At 39.6% G+C, this 19,540-nt stretch overlaps 3 protein-coding genes across 4 annotated transcripts; 1 reads left to right on the forward strand and 2 right to left on the reverse strand.

The window, feature by feature from the left end:
• The first annotated feature begins 1,599 nt into the window (after positions 1-1,599).
• plpp5 (phospholipid phosphatase 5) lies at positions 1,600-8,157 on the forward strand. Its single transcript, XM_027141058.2, has 8 exons — positions 1,600-1,867; positions 3,125-3,230; positions 3,799-3,907; positions 4,890-4,980; positions 5,691-5,754; positions 6,142-6,266; positions 6,942-7,112; positions 7,662-8,157. The coding sequence occupies exons 2-8, from the start codon at positions 3,160-3,162 to the stop codon at positions 7,829-7,831; spliced, it is 801 nt and encodes a 266-aa protein (XP_026996859.1). The 5' UTR covers positions 1,600-1,867; positions 3,125-3,159; the 3' UTR covers positions 7,832-8,157.
• Positions 8,158-8,361: 204 nt separating this feature from the next.
• prnpb (prion protein b) lies at positions 8,362-12,229 on the reverse strand. Its single transcript, XM_027141056.2, has 2 exons — positions 12,074-12,229; positions 8,362-10,548 (listed from the first exon to the last, which is right to left on the reverse strand). The coding sequence occupies exon 2, from the start codon at positions 10,545-10,547 to the stop codon at positions 8,829-8,831; it is 1,719 nt and encodes a 572-aa protein (XP_026996857.2). The 5' UTR covers position 10,548; positions 12,074-12,229; the 3' UTR covers positions 8,362-8,828.
• Positions 12,230-12,513: 284 nt separating this feature from the next.
• On the reverse strand, positions 12,514-19,429 carry rassf2b (Ras association domain family member 2b). Of its 2 annotated transcripts, XM_047804573.1 has the most exons (11): positions 19,275-19,403; positions 18,620-19,108; positions 18,095-18,163; positions 17,903-17,978; positions 17,571-17,731; positions 17,361-17,449; positions 17,036-17,175; positions 14,915-15,068; positions 14,568-14,689; positions 13,894-13,991; positions 12,514-13,707 (listed from the first exon to the last, which is right to left on the reverse strand). In XM_047804573.1, the coding sequence occupies exons 3-11, from the start codon at positions 18,142-18,144 to the stop codon at positions 13,644-13,646; spliced, it is 954 nt and encodes a 317-aa protein (XP_047660529.1). In that variant the 5' UTR covers positions 18,145-18,163; positions 18,620-19,108; positions 19,275-19,403; the 3' UTR covers positions 12,514-13,643. The 2 variants fall into 2 exon arrangements, with proteins under 2 accessions (XP_047660529.1, XP_026996858.1); XM_027141057.2 differs by lacking the exon at positions 18,620-19,108 and having other exon boundaries at positions 19,275-19,429.
• Positions 19,430-19,540: the final 111 nt, after the last annotated feature.

Here is a 19,540-nt window from a genome sequence, read left to right on the forward strand (position 1 = left end):
TAGTGGTTATGGCAACCTACAGAAGGTTGTGAGCTCGAATCCCAGGTCAACCTACTACAGCTGGGCCTCTGAGCAAGGTCCTTAACCCTCAATTGCTAAGTTGTGTAAAATGAGATTAAAATTTAAGTCATTCTAACAAGCTTTTTAATGAAATCGCTCCTATCTTATCTACTTTGCATCAGCTCCCAATAAAATATTGTATTGATTTATAAATACTACTACTGACCTATAAACTAGTGGATGGTCTGTCAGTACCTGAGCATTTTTCCACCATGATCCACCATGCCTGCTTCGATCAAACGATGCAGACTCTTTGTTAGTACCTAGAATAATAAAGGCTACAGGAGAGACCAGAACCATTTCTTACAAAGTTTCACAGCCATCCTGTTGATGTTCATGACTGATATGGTCTCACTTATTTAGTCTAGGAGGAAAACCAGCATGTCTGCATGCCGCCATGACCTGACACCCCGACCCACACACTAAGGGTTGTTGACAGCTTGCTTTGTGTCCCAGGTTGCCCTCACTTGTTGCTTTCTGGCTTTTAATTATTTTGTCATATTTACATTTACATTTATGGCATTTAGCAGATACCCTTATCCAGAGTGACTTACAATTGATTTCAATTTATACAACTGAGCAATTGAGCGTTAAGGGCCTTGCTCAGAGGCCCAGCAGTGGCAACTTGTGGTAGAGATGTGGTAGTCTAGTGTTGGGCTACCAATCAGAAGGTTGTGAGTTTGATTCCTACATCTACCAAGCTGCCACTGCTGGGCCCCTGAGCAAGGCCCTTATGGAATTGTATAAATTGAAATCAATTGTAAGTCACTCTGGATAAGGGCGTCTGCTAAATTATGTAAATGTAGCTTGGTGGACCTAGGATTTGAACTCGTAACCTTCTGGTCAGTAATCCAACACCTTAACCACTAGGCTACCACATCCTCATATCAAGAGCATCTCTTTAGTTTCTGACTAGACATTATAACTCATTTTGTCCAAACAGAGAGAGAGTGTGTATCTAGCCATCAGTAGGTGAACTGCTTTACAACACAGTAACAGTCATGACGAGTTAATAAACCAGCAATGCTGCTGTGCTTAATGCTCTCAGAACAACACGCACACATTACTTTGTCGCATCTGCCCAGAAATGTCCTCCACTTAGTGCTGCTGCCTTTTGTATGGAAGGACGTTGAAGAGAGAAACTGTTGGGTTGCAGTCACCATCAGTAAATCATACATCTATAAAGTCACGCCTACAGCAGCTAGACCTGGAAACCGTCTTGCTTCTTATAACCTTCTCTTGTTTCTCTCTCATTCCTCACCTTTCTTCCTGTCTTCCAGGGTTTTTTTTTGTCTTTATTCTTTCCTTTCTTTTCCTTCCGTCTCATTCCCTTCTACCTGCCTTCTCTTTTTTAGTCCTTCCCATTTTTTGCCTTTCATTTCACTTTCATTTGTCTTTCATCCCTTTCATCCCCCTCCCCTTTTTCCCATCTCTTTGCTCTTTTCCTGTCTGTCTTTAACTCAACAGTGCGACCTTCATTTCCAGAGTGTTTACGCGCTGCCAAAAACCCTGCCCACTTCTGACCAAGACTTACTGACTGCAGCTCATATTTCTAACTACCTCCAGGTGGCGTGAGAACTATGTGACGTGTAAACGTGTCTCCTCTTCCCATCTCTCGCTCTGTGTCTGCCAAGCTGGATTCTCCTGACCGGGGGAGAGAGAGAGAGCGTATCCGCACCTTCACCCATCGGGCGCTTTGGACATGTGAGATGTATCTGTGCGCTTCTACGTGACGGGTCTCTCCAAACCCGTCTCTGCTTCCGGTTTTAGTCTGGCTGAAAAAAAGGAACGAATCACAACCATAAAGGTTCGTATCCGACAATAGGGGGAGACGAGATGCTAATGCTAATGCTGCTAAAATACCTTCATTTGGAAATACCGGTTTAAACTCGCGTTGATCGTTTCAGTCATATGTAACGCTGACGTGTCCCCAGTCGCTTTAGGTGGTCGGGCGACGTCATACTTCTGGGACTTTATGACGTTATGCGCGCGTGAAATGTAACGTTTGTGTGCGGGTTCTGAAGCTCAGAGCGGCCAAAATACAGCGCACACGCGTCTCATGACGTCCTGGTTAAGTGATATTGAGTTCTGATGTTCAGCTTGGGCGACATGGAACGCTGGAGTTCTGATGTTCAACTTGGGTGACATGGAACGCTTGAGTTCTGATGTTCAGCTTGGGTGACATGGAACGCTGGAGTTCTGATGTTCAACTCGGGTGACATGGAACGCTTGAGTTCTGATGTTTAACTTGGGGACATGGAACGCTTGAGTTCTGATGTTCGACTTGGGCGACATAGAAAGCTTGAGTTCTGATGTTCAACTTGGGCTCCATGGAACGCTTGAGTTCTGATGCTCAACTTGGGCGCCATGGAACGCTTGAGTTCTGATGTTCCGTTTTTTTCCAACATGGACCGCTTGTGCAAGTTGTGTGCGCATGAATTGGAACCCTTGTGCGTGTTCGGACTGGATGACTGAACCATTGTGTGACTTCTGACACTATTTCATTCGATCTCTTTACTAAATATTGTTGTATAGCATTGTAGGATAATGCTATCTAAAAATAATGTTTATCATGAGGAATAAAAATGGAAAGAGAAAAAGAGAACTAGTGACAATGTTCCATATGAAAACAATATATAAAATAGTTTGGATTAGTCTGCTTGGATTTAGAACTCGCAGATCGTGTGATATTGGTCATTTGTTTGTGATGTGCAGAATAAATTATATTCTTGGGGGATGATTATCATAAGGTGTAAAGAGAGAGAAAGTATGTGTGTGTGAGAGTGCGTGCGCAAGAGAGAGAGAGGTTGCAAGTTGTGACAAGATTACATGTGTCAAAACCCAAAATGCAGGAACACACCCAAGTGACCAATCGTGTTGAAATCTGAAAGGACCTGAAACAATGATGTAGGTGTTTTTGTTGAGGGCAACTGATTAATTGCTCTGGATTCCTGAGGTAGAGATGCAAACATGGCAGTCAGGTTTTACAACTGTATGGTATATACATTCCTAAGATGTTAGATATGTACAGTTAAACAAAGCATGCAACTGTAACACTTCACAGGTGAAGCAGGTGACTGGGACACATCAGATCCAGATATGAGGAAGAGTTTAGACCAGGACTTCCTCTGTGAAGTATTCGTCCGCCTGCTGCTGCTGGCTGTCTTTTTGTAAGTGTTTACATTATCATCATCATCATCATCATCATCATCGTTATCATCTCATACAGTGATGTGTCAAGTGCAAAAAGACTAGAGGGAAGATTTCCCAGGCCTGGGCTGGGTGAAGAGCCCAGGAGAGATTAGTCATCCCTTCACATGCAATCAAAGTTTATTTGATAACTCTCTTATGATCTAGGTCTGTGTAACATTTGCAGTTCACCATATGTCATATAAACATATAAATATATCCCTTATAGTTTTAAATGGTTTGTTTTAACCTGTTTACGTTTTCAACCCGTTTACACAACACGTGAGGGCAACCTGGGACATGTAGAGTCACATTCATACAAGTTTGCTTAGAAATACTTGATTTGTTAAAAAAAAAAAAAAAAAAGGAAAAAATGCAACCAAAAAAAAAATTAAATTAAACATTTTGTATGAGCGAGACATCCCTGGTACAAAACATGAGTGTAAGCATAAAGCCACAGACATCACAAACCAAGCCCATCTTGTCTGAATTGTTTTTCACAGAACCAATGCATTATGGTGAAGTGTACCTGATTGTGTCTTATTTCAGAGTGACTGAGCAACTGGCTCCATTTACCCGACAGATTCAGCCTGAAGAAATCTGGATTTACAGGTTCCACCATGTGAAGAAGGACCACGTTCCTACCTCACTCATGTTCGTAAGTGTGTTATTGCAAAAAATTAACATTTGGAATTATCAGAGTGGGATTGTGTTGTGTGAGTGTGATTGTGTTTGTATCTTTTGTTTTCTCAGCTTTTGTTTGTCTGTTCATGGTTTCTCAGATGAGATGAGATAAGATAAGATAAGAAAAAAGATAAGATATACCTTTGTTCATCCCACAATGAGAAAATACCTGAGAAAATTACAGCAGCACATATACATCCAGGGTAGGAAAAATACACTTCCGGTTAGTACGGTGTCAGAAATTTGTTTGTAATTTGCCTGGACATTTGAATAAGCACAGACATACAGAGTGTGTGTGTGAAGCTACACTCACCGGCCACTTTATTAGGTACACCTTACACCGGGATGGACCCCCTTTTGCCTTCAGAACTGCCTTAATCCTTCGTGGCATAGATTCAACAAGACCAATTGAGTACAGTGAACTCATTGTCATGTTCAAGAAACCAGTTTGAGATGATTTGCGAGGTGATTCGCTTTGAACTGCAGCAGATCGTCTTGACCATGTCTACATGCCTAAAGTTGACCATGTCTACATGCCTAAGTTGCTGCTATGTGATTGGCTGATTAGAAATTTGCGTTAAAGAGCAGTTGAACAGGTTTACCTAATAAAGTGGCCGGTGAGTGTATATGTCCACTTTCAAATTATCCCTTCTCATTGCTTTTCAGGCATGGTGTGCTTGTGTTTGTGTTTGTGTGTCTCTGAAATAAGGGCATGGATCTGGCGAATAGCACAATAATAAACAACAGGTTGCTCGTTTGTACTTTTTTACCTCCTACATCAAAGGTTGTGCATTAAGTGCATTAGGCTGCTTTCTGCTTGGATGAACACCAGACTGCGTTTACACGTTGGGCCTTTGACCTGAACTCATTTTGAGCCGATTTGATCATGATCAAGACGTTTTGGGTGTAGCGCAGAGGATAAACTGTGGCTTCTCTTTTCTTCCTGTCTTCTACAGAGCATTGCTTTATTTACACCACTGGCCACCATTCTGCTTTTTGCATTCTTGAAAAGAACTGAAAAAGGCGAGCTTAAAGAGGCTTCATTAGGTGAGTCATGCATTTACAGACACAAAGCATGTCCCAAACCGTATACTTATGCACTGTTTTATTCCATTCTGTAGTATAAATAGTGTGAGTAGTGACAATTCCAACAGAAAGTGGAGTACCTGAGTGGAGTACTTCAAGAACCCGAATATTTCAACACTTGCAGCTATACTTATGTAGCAGAAATGGGGCGGGGCTACCAGGCACAGTCTTACTAATGTCTTTTAAATTACACCATGTTGTGTGATTGTGGTATTTTACAACATTTTATAGATATTAAAATGCCATTTTCTACTAAAGCTAGCTCCATCGCATTACCTTAGAATGATGTCATTTGTAATTGACTGGGAAACAGCGTTTACTTACGGTTAGTTAAAAAAAAACTACATATACCAGATGCTAGGGTACATTGTGTGTAGGATGTCATTTGGAACACAGCTATTAATGTCTTAATTATGTCTTAATTGTGTTTGCATTGTCTTAAACATTTGTCTGACACAGTGTGTGTGTATGCATGTGATTGTGTTTATAATAATTTATGTATGTTTCTACGAAGATGTTACAAGTACATTTACATAACAAGAAATCTACTGGATGCACAAAATTGTCCAGTCTTTAAGATTTTACAATAGCAACATTAGTCATATATCACAATCATAAATATGTCAGCATGATTTTTGAAATTTATGTTGTTTGTGTGTGTGTCTCCTCAGCTGTGACATTGACTCTGCTCCTGAATGGAGTTTTTACCAACGCTGTAAAGCTCACTGTGGGCAGGTGAGTGATGAGCCAATACTGATCTAGTGATCTTTAAAACACTGATGAAAATATACAGTACTGGAAGATTTCACTCACGCAGCCTTAAGTTGGTGTTCTTTCACCATTTAGTCATTAATTTGGCATTTAGCCTTTTTTTTTGGAGACTTCGCTGTCTATTTTTAATTATACATTCAGATACACCTCAGCCGATCAACTTAAAAGTAAAGTGTGTTTTAGAAATCAATAAAATCATTTAAATTAGGGACATAGAGGCACATTGTGGGTGTCTCTACTTTTTTCCTATTTCTCTGTTCAGATTTGTTCCTCACTTACTTTCTTTGCTGGTGCTTTTCTGATGTGTGTTAGACTTCACATTTGTTCTTTCTTTCCTCTCTATTTCTGCAGGCCACGTCCCGATTTCTTCTACCGCTGCTTTCCAGATGGTAAGATGAACCCGGAGTTTCAGTGCAGCGGCGATCCGGAAGTGGTCACAGAAGGCAGGAAGAGTTTCCCCAGTGGACACTCATCATGTAAATATTGGTCTTTATCATCCACTGTTCAGAGTTATTAGTTGTGTTTATCTAATGTTTTCTATATTATTGGTATGTGATGTACTTACCACAATCTAAAGAGTATGAGGAAAATTATGGACGCCAGTCAATAACCAGGTTTAATTAGTTGGCAGTAATCCTGTGTCGGTTGTACTTTCTGCAGACCAAACTTGCAGCTTTTTTATAGTCATGATGCGGACTCATGACTTTATTGGAAATGGCTTTTGGTTAGGTATGTGACCTAGCTACACATCTCTACAAACCGCACCACAGAACCCCTCTCCTGAATGTTGGCATCCCCTGCAGGTTTTATTTCATGTATGACTGAAGCATAGGAATGAATCGGAGTGCAGATTCATGTTGGAAGATAAAAATTGCAGTGCAGAATAGAGAACAGAATATTCACATCCCAACATGGCCTGGAGTCCAAGAGAACATATCAGGTAGATGCAAATGATTAGTGCTTCAAAGTTGATTATAACAACACATCCCAATATACTTAATATAAAACTTCAGTTGGCTTGTAGCTCGCAATACAAATTAATCTATTACAACTTCAGATAAATCATTATCTGAAATCTAAGAGCTGTGATATTAAATATTTATAATATATACTGTGTCCTATATGTGTTTTTTTTTCTTCTTAAATATCAGTTGCATTTGCTGGACTGGGCTTTACGGCACTTTTCCTGGCCGGGAAGCTTCGCTGTTTCAGCCCGGCTGGTCGGGGAAAAGCGTGGCGACTGTGTACGTTCCTCACGCCTCTACTCTGTGCTGTCTTGATCGCCGTGTCAAGGACTTGTGACTACAAACATCACTGGCAAGGTGACTGACAGCCCACACAATCAGCAGTCTTCCAGACTTATATATTTATATATATAAGTCTATATCCAGACTTATATATTATACTATAGATAATTTCCCGAGAGGAATACAGGACTATGTTCCCTACATAAAATATTAGTTGTTTGTGTCATCTATACCCTAATACTTAGTGCCAGGTCCTACTTACTTACTGTAAGGTAAGAATTACCTTAGTGTCTTAAGAGTCTTCCTGTCAGTTTAAGGCCACTTTTCCATTAACAATTTGTAATTCTTGTTCTTGTTTTCTAGTACTTGTTAATTTTTCAACTAATTCCACATTCCCATTAACATCATTTAAAGATCTGCTTATCTGTCCGTTGCAACACATGCATATTCTTTGGATGGGTGTCCTTTAAGCAATAACATCCTTTAGCTATGGGGAAAATGTGACCTGTGTCCACAATATATAAATATATCTGGATATCTTTTTTTGTTAATTTATATGAATCATTTTTGTTTGATCTTTGATCATGTCTTTATTTTCTCTCGCTCTGTTGCCTGTTCCTCCAGATGTGTTAGTGGGATCACTGCTGGGTTTGACCTTCTCGTACCTGTGTTACCGACAACATTATCCATCACTCACCGAGGCTGATTCCCATAAACCCTTGAGGTTCAGAGACACAATACCCTCAGCACAGGAACGCAAACAAGCCACTGCAGGATTCCTGTTGCCGATGTAGGGATGCCAGTAGCTCATAAAGTAATCTTGATGTGTGTGATTGAAATGTCTTCATTCACAGCCCTTAAGCTAATGCTGCCAATATGTGAGTGTGAGTGCAAGACTTAGGACTCCACAGTTCTGTTTGGCGTTCTTAACAACATATAGAAGTAAAAAAAAAAAAAAACAACGTTGTGTATTATAGATATTTGGATTTATATTGGACAATGTACAGCCTGAGGTTTCTGCATCAGGTTTTGGATATTTGATTAAATATCATAAATGTCTCTCACTCTCTGTGTTTATACTGGGGTCTATCAATAAAATGTTTGGAAAGTTTGGACTGTGGCCTACTGGATAGTTTTGGATTTTTGAAAGTGATGTTGTAGTACTAGAAAAATTAATGTTTTGCATCATGGCTTTGAAGAACATCCATAAAGTCACTAATCTTGGAACATTGTTAAGCTCAGGATAAGGACTTGATAAAATGATGTTCAATAAAGCAGTGAAGTGGCTGATAAATTCTTAAAAAAACATTGCAGTCAGTCAAAATGTGTTAGAAATGTTAGTTTATTTAGAAATAATAAAAAGCCACCAGAAGTCACATATTTTCCAACAAATTATAATAATAGTAATAATAATAATAATAATACAGCATATACAGCTCATTTTCAGTGCAAAACCACAGTTCCTGACCCTTTCTTTATAGAATAATTTTCCATTACCAAAAAGAAGAAATGCTTTAAATTAACTATTGATTACTATTAAGTATTGCACTAGGCAGTTAACAAGCCACATTAGCCAGTTCATTCTTTGCTAAAAGTTTAGTTGCTGAGAATCTAGCAAGCATTGAATTAAGTACTGTCTATGTTTGCTGGATAGGAATAACAGGTACTGAAAACCATGCGATATTTTCATACAATAACACGATAATATTGTGATATGTCAGGTAGTGACTGAGAAGGGTTGAATTTTGGACACACCCCAGTTTAACACACCCTAGGGCCATATCCTTGCTGTCACTTCAACAAGAAGGTGCTGCTGAGAGACATGATCGCAGTCATGAGCATTACATGGAAACCATGTCCAGGTGGGTCACTACGGTTTTTGGGTTTCTGTTGTGCCTGCTTCTGCAGGAAGCTCTCAGAGTATACCATGTATAGCTCTACACATTTACGAGCCTTCATTTGCTGGATGAGTGCAGGGTAACCAATCTCTGTGATGCTCACTGTATCATCATTGCTCTCTTGAGACTCAACAGGCACTGGATCCTTAATTGTACCATTTTCAGCAGTGCCAACTCTCTCAGAAATGCCACTGGAAGCCTCAAGAGATCCAGTCATGGGATCATCCCCCTGTATGATACTAATCTTTGCATCACGATTTTGCAAGAGGTCAGATCTTTTCACACAGTTGTCCATGTATTTTTCGTAAGTCTGGGCCTCAGCTGGTGGTTTGAATGCAAAGTCATGATTGATGACTGATGATGATCCACGCTGATTTGTGTCAGCAGATTTCACGTCATAGCGTTGGTGCATGTATTGGTTGTAGGAATACTCCTCTTGGCGGCTGCCGAACTGAAAGTGTGGCCGTGGAAATCGACCCACGCCATATCCTACAGCCATCCCTGCAACAGCCCCAACTCCAGCTGCCAACATTGCCTTTTTGGCAAAGCCTTTGGACCTCGCAGATGGATTATAGCCCATGCTTTGAACTGTGTTTGAGAATGGGGAGCCACCCATTCCATGCCGTTGACCCCCAAATCCACCTCCATAGCCGGGACTAAGGATTTTGTTGTTAGGATTCCAGTTAGGATATGATCCTCCCATGGATGGATAACCCCCTTGGTGTCCTCCTGTTCTCACTGGGTAGCCACCAGCTGCAGGGTATCCTCTCCCTGCAGGATACTGGTTAGGGTTTATACCCCCTCCTCCAGGGTACTGACCACCTGAAGGGTACTGATTGGAATTCCCACCTTGATTTACACCTCCTCTTCCTGGATACTGGTTAGGATACCCTCCAGGAATATTTCCCCCTTGTGCTGGATACTGTCCTCCAGCTGGGTAATTCCCACCTGCAGGATATCTTCCGCCTGCAGGATAACTTCCACCTGCGGGATAACTTCCACCTGCAGGATTGCTGCCACCTGCGGGATATCTGCCACCTGCCGGATAGCTGCCTCCTGCCGGATAGCTGCCACCTGCCGGATAGCTGCCACCTGCCGGATAGCTGCCACCTGCGGGATAACCTCCACCTGCGGGATAACCTCCACCTGCTGGATAACCTCCACCTGCGGGATAACTTCCACCTGCGGGATATCTGCCACCTGCCGGATTGCTGCCACCTGCCGGATAGCTGCCTCCTGCCGGATAGCTGCCACCTGCCGGATAGCTGCCACCTGCGGGATATTTGCCACCTGCCGGATTGCTGCCACCTGCCGGATAACTGCCTCCTGCAGGATAGCTGCCTCCTGCCGGATAGCTGCCACCTGCCGGATTTCTGCCACCTGCCGGATAGCTGCCTCCTGCCGGATAGCTGCCACCTGCCGGATAGCTCCCACCTGCCGGATAGCTCCCACCTGCCGGATTTGGTTTGGGCTGCCTCGGATAGTTGGCCTGGGTGTTGCTAGTTTTAGTGGGAGGCTTCTTGTTGCTTGGACCTTTCTTGCTTGCAGATGTGTCATGTAACAATAGCATTAAAGCCAAACACAAAACTGTGAGAATGCCCAGCTGCCCCATCCTGTAATGAAGGGGAGGACACTGAATTAGGACATTTAGTTGTATTAAACTGAATTTTTCTTTGTAGTTAACCCTTCCAAGAAAAACCCATTTAACAGAAATATGTAACTAAAATTTTCATTCTAAGAAAAGAAGTAGAAGGTATATTAGTAAGGCTAACAAAAGTTTTATTTGTAAAAAATAAATATAACAGTACTACTACACAAAATAAATGCAAATTTAATGATACATGCACAATCCTACATAAAAACATTTTTTTTGGTAATAGATATTATTTTGTTTGGAAATGAAAATGTTGAAAATGTTTTTTACTGCCTAAACACGTGTTAAAATTTGCACTAAAATAGGCTGCCTAACATACATACTAACAAACACATTCATATACATGAATACATATGCGATCAATTTAAATGGATGAGTCATTACAATAAACCCTGTCTAGTATTCAGCACTTAGAGAGAACCCTAAACGGATATGCTGTGAGTGCCACAGACGTGATGGTCAATTGATCATATTAAAGGCACTAAAAGCCTCATTGATGCACTGGGATTTTATTCTGTATTTTCTTTTTTCTTTCTGAAGGTCAGGATGATGTGTTGAAGACCATATCACAATGGCAAAGAGCTTTCAAGATACACCACACCCCTATTGAACATAAACAAACCAACCGCAACATCTCACAAAGAGCAATCCCAAAACATCTGTACAAACAATGTAGAGATGTAAATCTTCGTACTTATCTCTACACACCTTTGGATTTTCAGAGGAAAGTGAAGTAAACAAATGAAACCCCTGAAGCAGGGGGAAAACTTGCAAACTCCACATGGATTGTGGAAGTGATGTGAATGTCTCCAAGATTATTTTGGCATTGTGTTTGTAGATTGAAAATTGTGTTCATAACACAGAGAAAGATCTCTAGGAACTATGGCAAAACGTGGCTCTTTAGCTTAACAACTTGAACATGACTACATAGACGTGTAGGTTTTATATCCACATATAATGGAAACTCAGTGCATCTATAACATCCTGGAGCAATAATTCCATAAAGATTTCATCCTTTCATACATACTGTGCCCCAAGGATGAATGTTTCACAATATACTCTGCCATGTGTAGGTTTCAGTCATGTGTACGTTTTATATACACTTATAATGGAAGCTCAGTGCGTCTATAACATCCTGGTGCAATAATCCCATAAAGATTTCATCCTTTTCATCCATACTGGGCCCCAAGAATGAATATTTCACAATATACTATGCAGTATCAGCACCAATGTGTGTATACACCTTGCTACATGACATGCAGCAAAACAAACAAACAAGACTAAAAACAAATACTAAATAATACAACTTATTTCTTCACATTCTGCATGCCTTGCGCATCTACTGATGCCATATATTTTGTTGGATCAGACGGCGTCAGACACGACAGATTAATTCAATCGTTTAATAAAGTCACATGGAATCATCATTTTCATTCATGATGTTGTAATGTAATAGACATTGTAGTATATTTCTGCTTTCTTACCTGAAAGACGCTTGATGTGGCTCGGCCTTCTTCCCGTTACTGAAAATCTCTGTTTTATTGCTTTCCGGCTGAATCTCATTTGGATCTGTAGTCCCTTTGTAAGTGCACTTGATAGTGTATAAGATAATGGATTGGATGCAGTGCACCAGAGGAAAGCATTTGGGATTCAGCCTTTATATGAGGTGGGGTTTTCTTTCTCATAGAAATATCGTGAAAGGAATAGAAATGGAGTTATATAATTTAAAAGGCATAGATTTCCACATTTGAACAGAAGTACAATAGAAACGTTTGCTATTTATCTCTATTTTTTTTTTTTTTTTTTAAGAAAATGGAAGCCACACTTCTGTTCTAAGCATAGAACTGTTTGTTGTTTACGTTGTAGTCTATTTTTGGTCTTGGTCTATTCGATGGCCATGTTGTTATGAAATAATCATAATGAATACAAATATTTTTTTTTATTCATTTATTTATTGTACAGTATCTATCAGGCTTAAAATTCTTTAAATGCATTGTTTTCCACTTCTGAAACATGGTTCACACAAAAAATATCAGTTTTATTATGTCTCCTTTCATGGTTCATCGGATACAACATATACATCAGAGTATATTGTGATGAGTCCACTATCAGTACACATGCAGGGATAAAAGTCTTAGTCATCTCAATCAGCTCACTAATTCAGTAGTCAGGGGCAGTGATCAACGAGTCGGTCAATTTAAGGGCTGTCTGTCTGTCTCTGTCTCTCTCTCTTTCTCTCTCTCTCTGTCTGACAATCAAAAAATCTTTCCAGTACACTGGAATGTTCCCGCCCTAAAAACCCCATAATGCACCACAAAAACCAAGGAGCATCAATGCATTCTTTATTCTCTTACTGGAAAACACATAATATTTTCTGAAGTTTCTCATTATGAATATAAACTCTTGGACAAGGGATTGTTGTAGCTCTCAAATGATTACTTACTTAGGGAGCTAGTGGGCTGATGGAGATGCACCATTACTGTACCACTATAAACCACATTTATTTAATCAGTTATTAAATATTATTTAAAATATGATCTAATTATTTTTCTCCAGTGAGACTCCATTACAAATACTGCATCACTAATCCCAGTACAGTATGGTGTGAGCTGATACAAGCAGTAGTAGGGAACTTACAGAGTATATATTAGCACTGTAGGATGTTGCTGAATGACAGACATCCGTGGGTCAATAAAGGTAGATTTTCAGTTACATTTGATCAGCCAATCACAAAGAACATCATATCAAAGGTAGTCTTGCTTTACAGTAGCTGACTACATAGGTTAAGATTACTAAACTATAAATAATGTAAAAGAGTATAAATAACGGAATAAAAAGTAAGTACCAGGAGTTTGGCCACATAGCATTACAAGGTGGCATCTGCTCTCCTGCTCTAAATAAGAGTTGCCACTCCTCCACTGATCTTCCTCCACCCCGTTTTCAGCTCTGCCTTAAATGTTTGTATCTTTGGATTTAATGTAAACTCTGGGCTTGTTCTGTACTGAATGAAAATGAAAAATCAGGAGGTACAGTAAAGTAAATGAGACAAAACAACTAACAACGTGTATCAGACAAACGTTGCATGTGCTTCTGAATCATACGTCGAATTTCACAGTACCTGCAAACAACAACAAAATAAAGTGATAAATTTACTGTATAATAAAAAAACAACACAATAACACAAGAATATGCATGTGTGTGTGTGTGTGTGTGTGTGTGTGTGTGTGTGTGTGTGTGTGTGTGTGTGTGCCTTTGTTTCTGTGTGAAAGTATGAATATCAAATTCAGGAGTAAACTACACCTACTTCTGCTTAAGCTTCTCCATCTCCCTGTTCTCTTCCTCCTTCAGTTTGAGAATGAAGCTCTGTAGCACAGGCATCTCCAGTTTTATATACTGTGCCACCTGATCACATAACAGACCAACACCTAAATTACTGTTTATTAGTGTCATGTTGTTCTATGTCATGTAAATAATTAATATCCCATCTGATGTATACATCCTACATCCTTTGTCTGCTGTTGAGGTTCAGTACATTTAAATTTAGCAGACTGGCATTTCTAGCATTTCGTAGCTTCTAACATGTTTAAATGAATGTTGGAAGCTACAAAACTGAGGATGATAAGAATGGTGTAAAACGTTAAATACTATCTTGCAGTGAAGCATTTTTTTTTACTGTACTCATTTATCTTATAATTTAGTGATAAACAATTAGCATCACGTGACTATCAAATCAGAGACATATAACATGATTCCTGTAAAATACAAGAAGCCATGCATTTTTGAAGACATTCATATCAAGCAACACTGAAAGTATTAGTTTGTTGTTCTTTGGCTGACAATGATGTTAAGCACACTTGCCTCTTATACAACGTTTTGAAACACCTCAAAGGAACATGTGTAATAACACGTGTTTACATGTGTTCTGTTCCTTACTGAAACCCTATCCACTGCATGAACTAGTAGATCTGAATATCTTACATCATAAGTGACCTCTTCCACCTGGTCCGGCTCCATGAGAAAGATTTTACTGATCTGTTCACATGGGCCATGTAGGATACGGATGGCCAGCGGATGATCATCCTTTTTCAGCTGCACGCGTTCTAAGAGAAAACACAGAACCAATATAATACGATTACATTTTGACAGTAAAAATGTTCAGCAGCTAGGGGAGTGTGCAAACTTTCAGAAGCTTGTGGCATTCGCATAGACTGCTATGGACCACTGATATCAACAAGACATTAAATTAATAGCAAATTGTACAAATTGCATCTGAAATTGCATAACAGATTCATAACATTCTTGTTATTGTTGCTGAACTGGCTCACCTCCACTGGTGTGTAGAAAGAAAAGCGCAAATTCATCAGGACTGTTCTCGATCTTGAACTTGTTGAGCAGCACACGGAGGACCTGCGACGTCGTCATGGAACTGTTGACGCGGACGTTAGTGACCGAACCAAATGCTGGGGTGAAAACTGCAGTCTGACAAAGCAAGAGGACGAGGAGAAAAATGACATGACTTCTAAGGTAGCGTATAGGAATGTTTCACATTTATAAATGTGATATTTTACAAGAGACATTTTGACTGTAGTTTCTTTAAAATGTAGGAATTACAGTTTTTTCCAATCGCTATGACAGTTTTTTCAATACATTTAACATGTTTCCTAAACTCTTAACAAGGTTAGCACAACATCCGTCTTTGTAGGCTATACAATTAACACATTTCTTGTTGCTTTGATACAAAATGCATACAATTAACACCAATGTAAAATGCTTGAACTTCTTTTACACACAAGCTCAACCAAGACCAAAACAATGTAATTTTACAGTCAAATTTACAAATGCTTTCACACTGTATGTCAGAACAGATAACATCATGTTCTAAACATAACTTATATAGGCTAAAGTCAAAGTGAACAGCTCATTCCTATCTAGGAACCACACTCAGGTGTTGAGGTTTTTTCAATCGCATGATCATATGTTCTAAAAGAGGACTCTTTGTGCTGATCTTGTGTGGAAAAAGAAAGAAAGAAAGAAAGAAAGAAAGAAAGAAAGAAAGAAAGAAAGAAAGAAAGAAAGAAAGAAAGAAAGAAAGAAAAATGCCTGCATGAGGGAGAGGAAGATGAGTACCAGGACAAGGGAGAGGAGTGGGGCAAGGACAAGGACAAGGGAGAGGAGTTAGAATGCGTGGTGGCACTCAAAGAAGGACCAGAGCTAGGGTAACTGATCAAATAAGAGCTACTATCATTGACCATGTCATAAACCACGTGCTATCATACAGAGAGGCTGGTGAACGAGTACAGCCAAATCTCAGCCGGGACACAGTGGCATCCATTGTCTGTATTTTCAGAGAAATAAACAGGTAGGATATTGCTTCTCCTACAGCAAAGTCTAAATAATTTTACCATTTACTGTATTAGAATGACTGTATGCCTCCGGTCTCTAATATGTAACTGTATTTTGTCCCTCTAAGGATTCAATGTCTACCTCCCTCAAATGAAGAACAGGAAGTTGCTATTGTCAACATGGTGATTGCTGACAATGAAACAAAACTGATGGACATTCAGTCCAGAGTTGTAGAGGACAACCTTGTCTTTGGGAACATTGCAGCAATCAGCATAACATTCATTTCTCAGACTCTAGCTAAACACAGAGTCCGAATGAAACAATACAAAGTTCCTTGTGTAAGGAAAAGTGAGCGCATCAAAGAACTCCGTCACCAATACGTCCAGGTAAGGTTATGCAATTCCACTATTCCCGTGCGGTCACAGCCTGGTTTGACACCCATCCAAGGATGATGTCCCATTTCCTTGCCCCTTACTCCCCTTTCCTCAACCCCATTGAGGAATTTTTCTCAGCCTGGAGATGGAAGGTTTTTGACCATCGTCCACATGACCAAATGTCCCTCCTGGATGCAATGGATGCTGCATTTCAAGACATCACAGCTGAACACTGCCAGGGGTGGATAAGGCATGCCAAAAGATTCTTCCAATGATGTCTTGCCAGAGAAGATATCAGGTGTGATGTGGATGAGAACATGTGGCCGGGTAGATTATAAGATTACTTTATTTTTTTATTATAATTCCAGTGCTTTTTTTGTTTGTATATCTTGCAGTAATGTCCTTTTGCAAATAAAGTCTTTACTCTTTAAAGTAGAACTTCTAAATGGAATTTCACTTTCTAGAAATTCTAGAAATCTAGAATAGAATTGAATGATTAAAAATGAATGAATGAATGAATGAATGAATGAACTTTACCCAATGTAACTTAAAAATAAGGACTTTAGAATAGAAATTTGGATTGTTTTAAAGGTAACCAATTATAATAAATTATATATATATATATAATATATATATAAAGTAAAAAATACTCTATTAGAATCATTATCTAAAAGAATTAACTGGTAAAAATAAACAAAAAAAATTAGACTGCAGTAAATGATACCATACCGTGTGGTTATAGAAATGGCCGTTGAAGGAACATCGGTGTCTTTTGATTTGACGCTGTTTGCTATGCTCTGGCCGAACACCCAGACTCCGCCCACTCACACAACTTCTAGTCCTCTGCAGGGTTGGGTCTTCCTCTTCACCTGTTCACGTGACACATAAAACCACAGTTTTTGCAGTTAGTGAGTGCGCACTAGCACTCTGACATACAACAATTCCTACAAACTTTCAAAAAATTTGCCTAGTAACTGTGATTAGCACTTAAGGATTCAAAGCTAGCACCATGTACATTAGCAGGTGATTCAGTTATTTATGTACCTGAACTCACCTTTATCTCCTGCTGCTTCACTACCACTTGAAACATCCTCAGGCTCAGTGAACATAATTGTTGGCGGAGCCTGTGTGCTGTGCTGTTTTCTAAAGAGGACCCAATTCAAAGTGTAATATTACTTGTTGTAATGGCATAAGTATTCTCTTTCACAGTGATGTATGTAATTATTTAATGAATGTTATCTTAAGTATTTTTTTTTCTGCATACTTTGACTCTGCTTTGTTGCCGTCAGTTCTGGAGCGTCTCAAGGATGCAAGAAAACGAGGAGAGGTGATTGGCTCTTTGCCATCTTGCATCTGCAATCTGATTGGTCGCCGGAGGCCCCAGAAGATATTAAGCAAACCTTCTATGATCAGTTCTTCTTCTTCCTGTTTTAGAAAAAATATACAAGCTATATAAACACAAAATAGCACAAAACAGCTTTGTCTGTTTTAACAGGTGTGTGTGTGTGTGTGTGTGTGTGTGTGTGTGTGTGTGTGTGTGTGTGTGTGTGTGTGTGTGTGTGTGTGTGTGTGTGTGTGTGTGTGTGTGAGACTAGCCTCTCTGTGCCGCAGCTGGAGCGATGTTTCCTCAAAATAAAGGTTGTAGGTCTTGAGATGTGACAGTAAGTCAGTCCTAAGAAATGAACATTTTAGCTGATACAGAGGCAGCTCATGGTCTGAGTGCACTCAGTGGAATTGTAGATTTTTCTTAGTAGTTATTTAACACTAATACAGTTTGTAAACACTTACTTGCTGATGAATTTCTTTTCTCCGATCTGTACTGAATTCACAACAGCCATAAGGACAAAACAGATGGACCTGAAACAGGGGACAGTAAAGGAGTGAAGAGAAGAAAAAAGAAAAGAAGAGGAGGGAAGATGAATGGAGAAGAGCGATAAGGAGTGAAGAGAAGACAAAAAGGAAGACAAAATGGGAGGAAAAGACAGGAGAGGAGTAGAGACAAGAAGAGAGGAGAGGAAAAAAACAGGAGAGGAGACAAAAGAAAAGGAGAAGAAAGGTGAGGAAAGAGAAAAGAAAATGAGAGACAAGAGGACAGGAGAAGATAAAACAGACAAAGAATGAATGTGAAGCAGCATAAAAGTGAGGGGAAAATAAAATGTAAATAAAGAATAGATTAAAAAAAGAGAATTAAAAATGTCAGAAGTCAGAACAATATAAACCTACAGTGGACAAACGCAGGAAAGAAAATCTCGATCACACCGATCACACAATCTCGATTTTTTGCCTCGTGTTTTTTCAAATAATTCTACTTACTTTCAAGTCAGTCAGTATTGAACATCACGTGTTGTATGTTGCAAAGTGATGTGTGTTTCTATTTCCTGGTTGTAAATGGTGCAAGAATCCAACATGACAAAAAAAGGACACGAGCGCTAATCTCTCTACACACTCTCTGATCTTCTGAGCCCACGTTCAGCTAGAAGTGTGTGTCTTAACAACATGGTGCTACTGTGTTTTACATTATTACCACCACACTCATCTTTTTGGGTTGGTCAGTTTTACACTTCTGCTAAAAGGGGAATAGCATTATAACAACATGGGACACAGAGTCACAGTTCAAGTCACTATGAACCGAAAAGCAGAAGGAGGAATGAAAGTATTGATCAAAAACAGCCATTTTGTGAATGTCTGACAGAAAAGTGATGTTCGTGGTGTTTTATTCCTCTGTGTCTTATTTCCGTTCCACTTTTGATTGGGACAAACCCTGAACATAAGATGGATTTTCTAATGGTATTTCTGTTAAATCTAAAAAGATCAAAAGCATTGCATTAAACCGTTGAAACCGGGGTGTGTGTTAAGAAATATTTTAAAGTTTCTACATACACATTTTATTTAAAATATTATTAAAAATACAGCAAGTGATGCAGTATTGAAAGCAGAAGATAAAGAAACTGAACAATAGGTGACTTACTGTGTAGCCCAAGACCCTAAAAAAGAGGAGAAATCAATTGTGTGTGTCTGTGTGTGACTGTGTGTATGTATGTGAGTGTGTGTGTCAGGTAAGACAACACAGACTCTCTGAAGGCTGAATTTACCAGGAAGGAAAATTGTCTCTGTTGAAATGAACCCGAGCCCCTCCCAGAAAGCAGCTCACACCGGAAGCTGAGTGCACTTGCACTTGTGTATGGACTTCCTGTTAGCACCGCACTGGTGTATTGCTGCATATCCGAAACACAC

Source organism: Tachysurus fulvidraco, chromosome 20 (genome assembly GCF_022655615.1).
Source record: "Tachysurus fulvidraco isolate hzauxx_2018 chromosome 20, HZAU_PFXX_2.0, whole genome shotgun sequence".
NCBI classification, from domain to species: Eukaryota; Metazoa; Chordata; class Actinopteri; order Siluriformes; family Bagridae; genus Tachysurus; species Tachysurus fulvidraco.

Bases quoted from the DNA above. Each gene is read 5' to 3' on its own strand.
- plpp5 (XM_027141058.2), top strand. From the start codon at position 3,160: ATGAGGAAGAGTTTAGACCAGGACTTCCTCTGTGAAGTATTCGTCCGC. The intron at 3,908-4,889 runs GTAAGTGTGTTA...TGTCTTCTACAG, and splicing joins TTCCTACCTCACTCATGTTC to AGCATTGCTTTATTTACACC. The intron at 4,981-5,690 runs GTGAGTCATGCA...GTGTCTCCTCAG, and splicing joins GCTTAAAGAGGCTTCATTAG to CTGTGACATTGACTCTGCTC.
- prnpb (XM_027141056.2), bottom strand. From the start codon at position 10,547: ATGGGGCAGCTGGGCATTCTCACAGTTTTGTGTTTGGCTTTAATGCTA.
- rassf2b (XM_027141057.2), bottom strand. From the start codon at position 18,144: ATGGCTGTTGTGAATTCAGTACAGATCGGAGAAAAGAAATTCATCAGC. The intron at 14,690-14,914 runs GTGAGCCAGTTC...GTTTTCTCTTAG, and splicing joins CTTTCTACACACCAGTGGAG to AACGCGTGCAGCTGAAAAAG. The intron at 13,708-13,893 runs GTAGGTGTAGTT...TGTTGTTTGCAG, and splicing joins ATGGAGAAGCTTAAGCAGAA to GTACTGTGAAATTCGACGTA.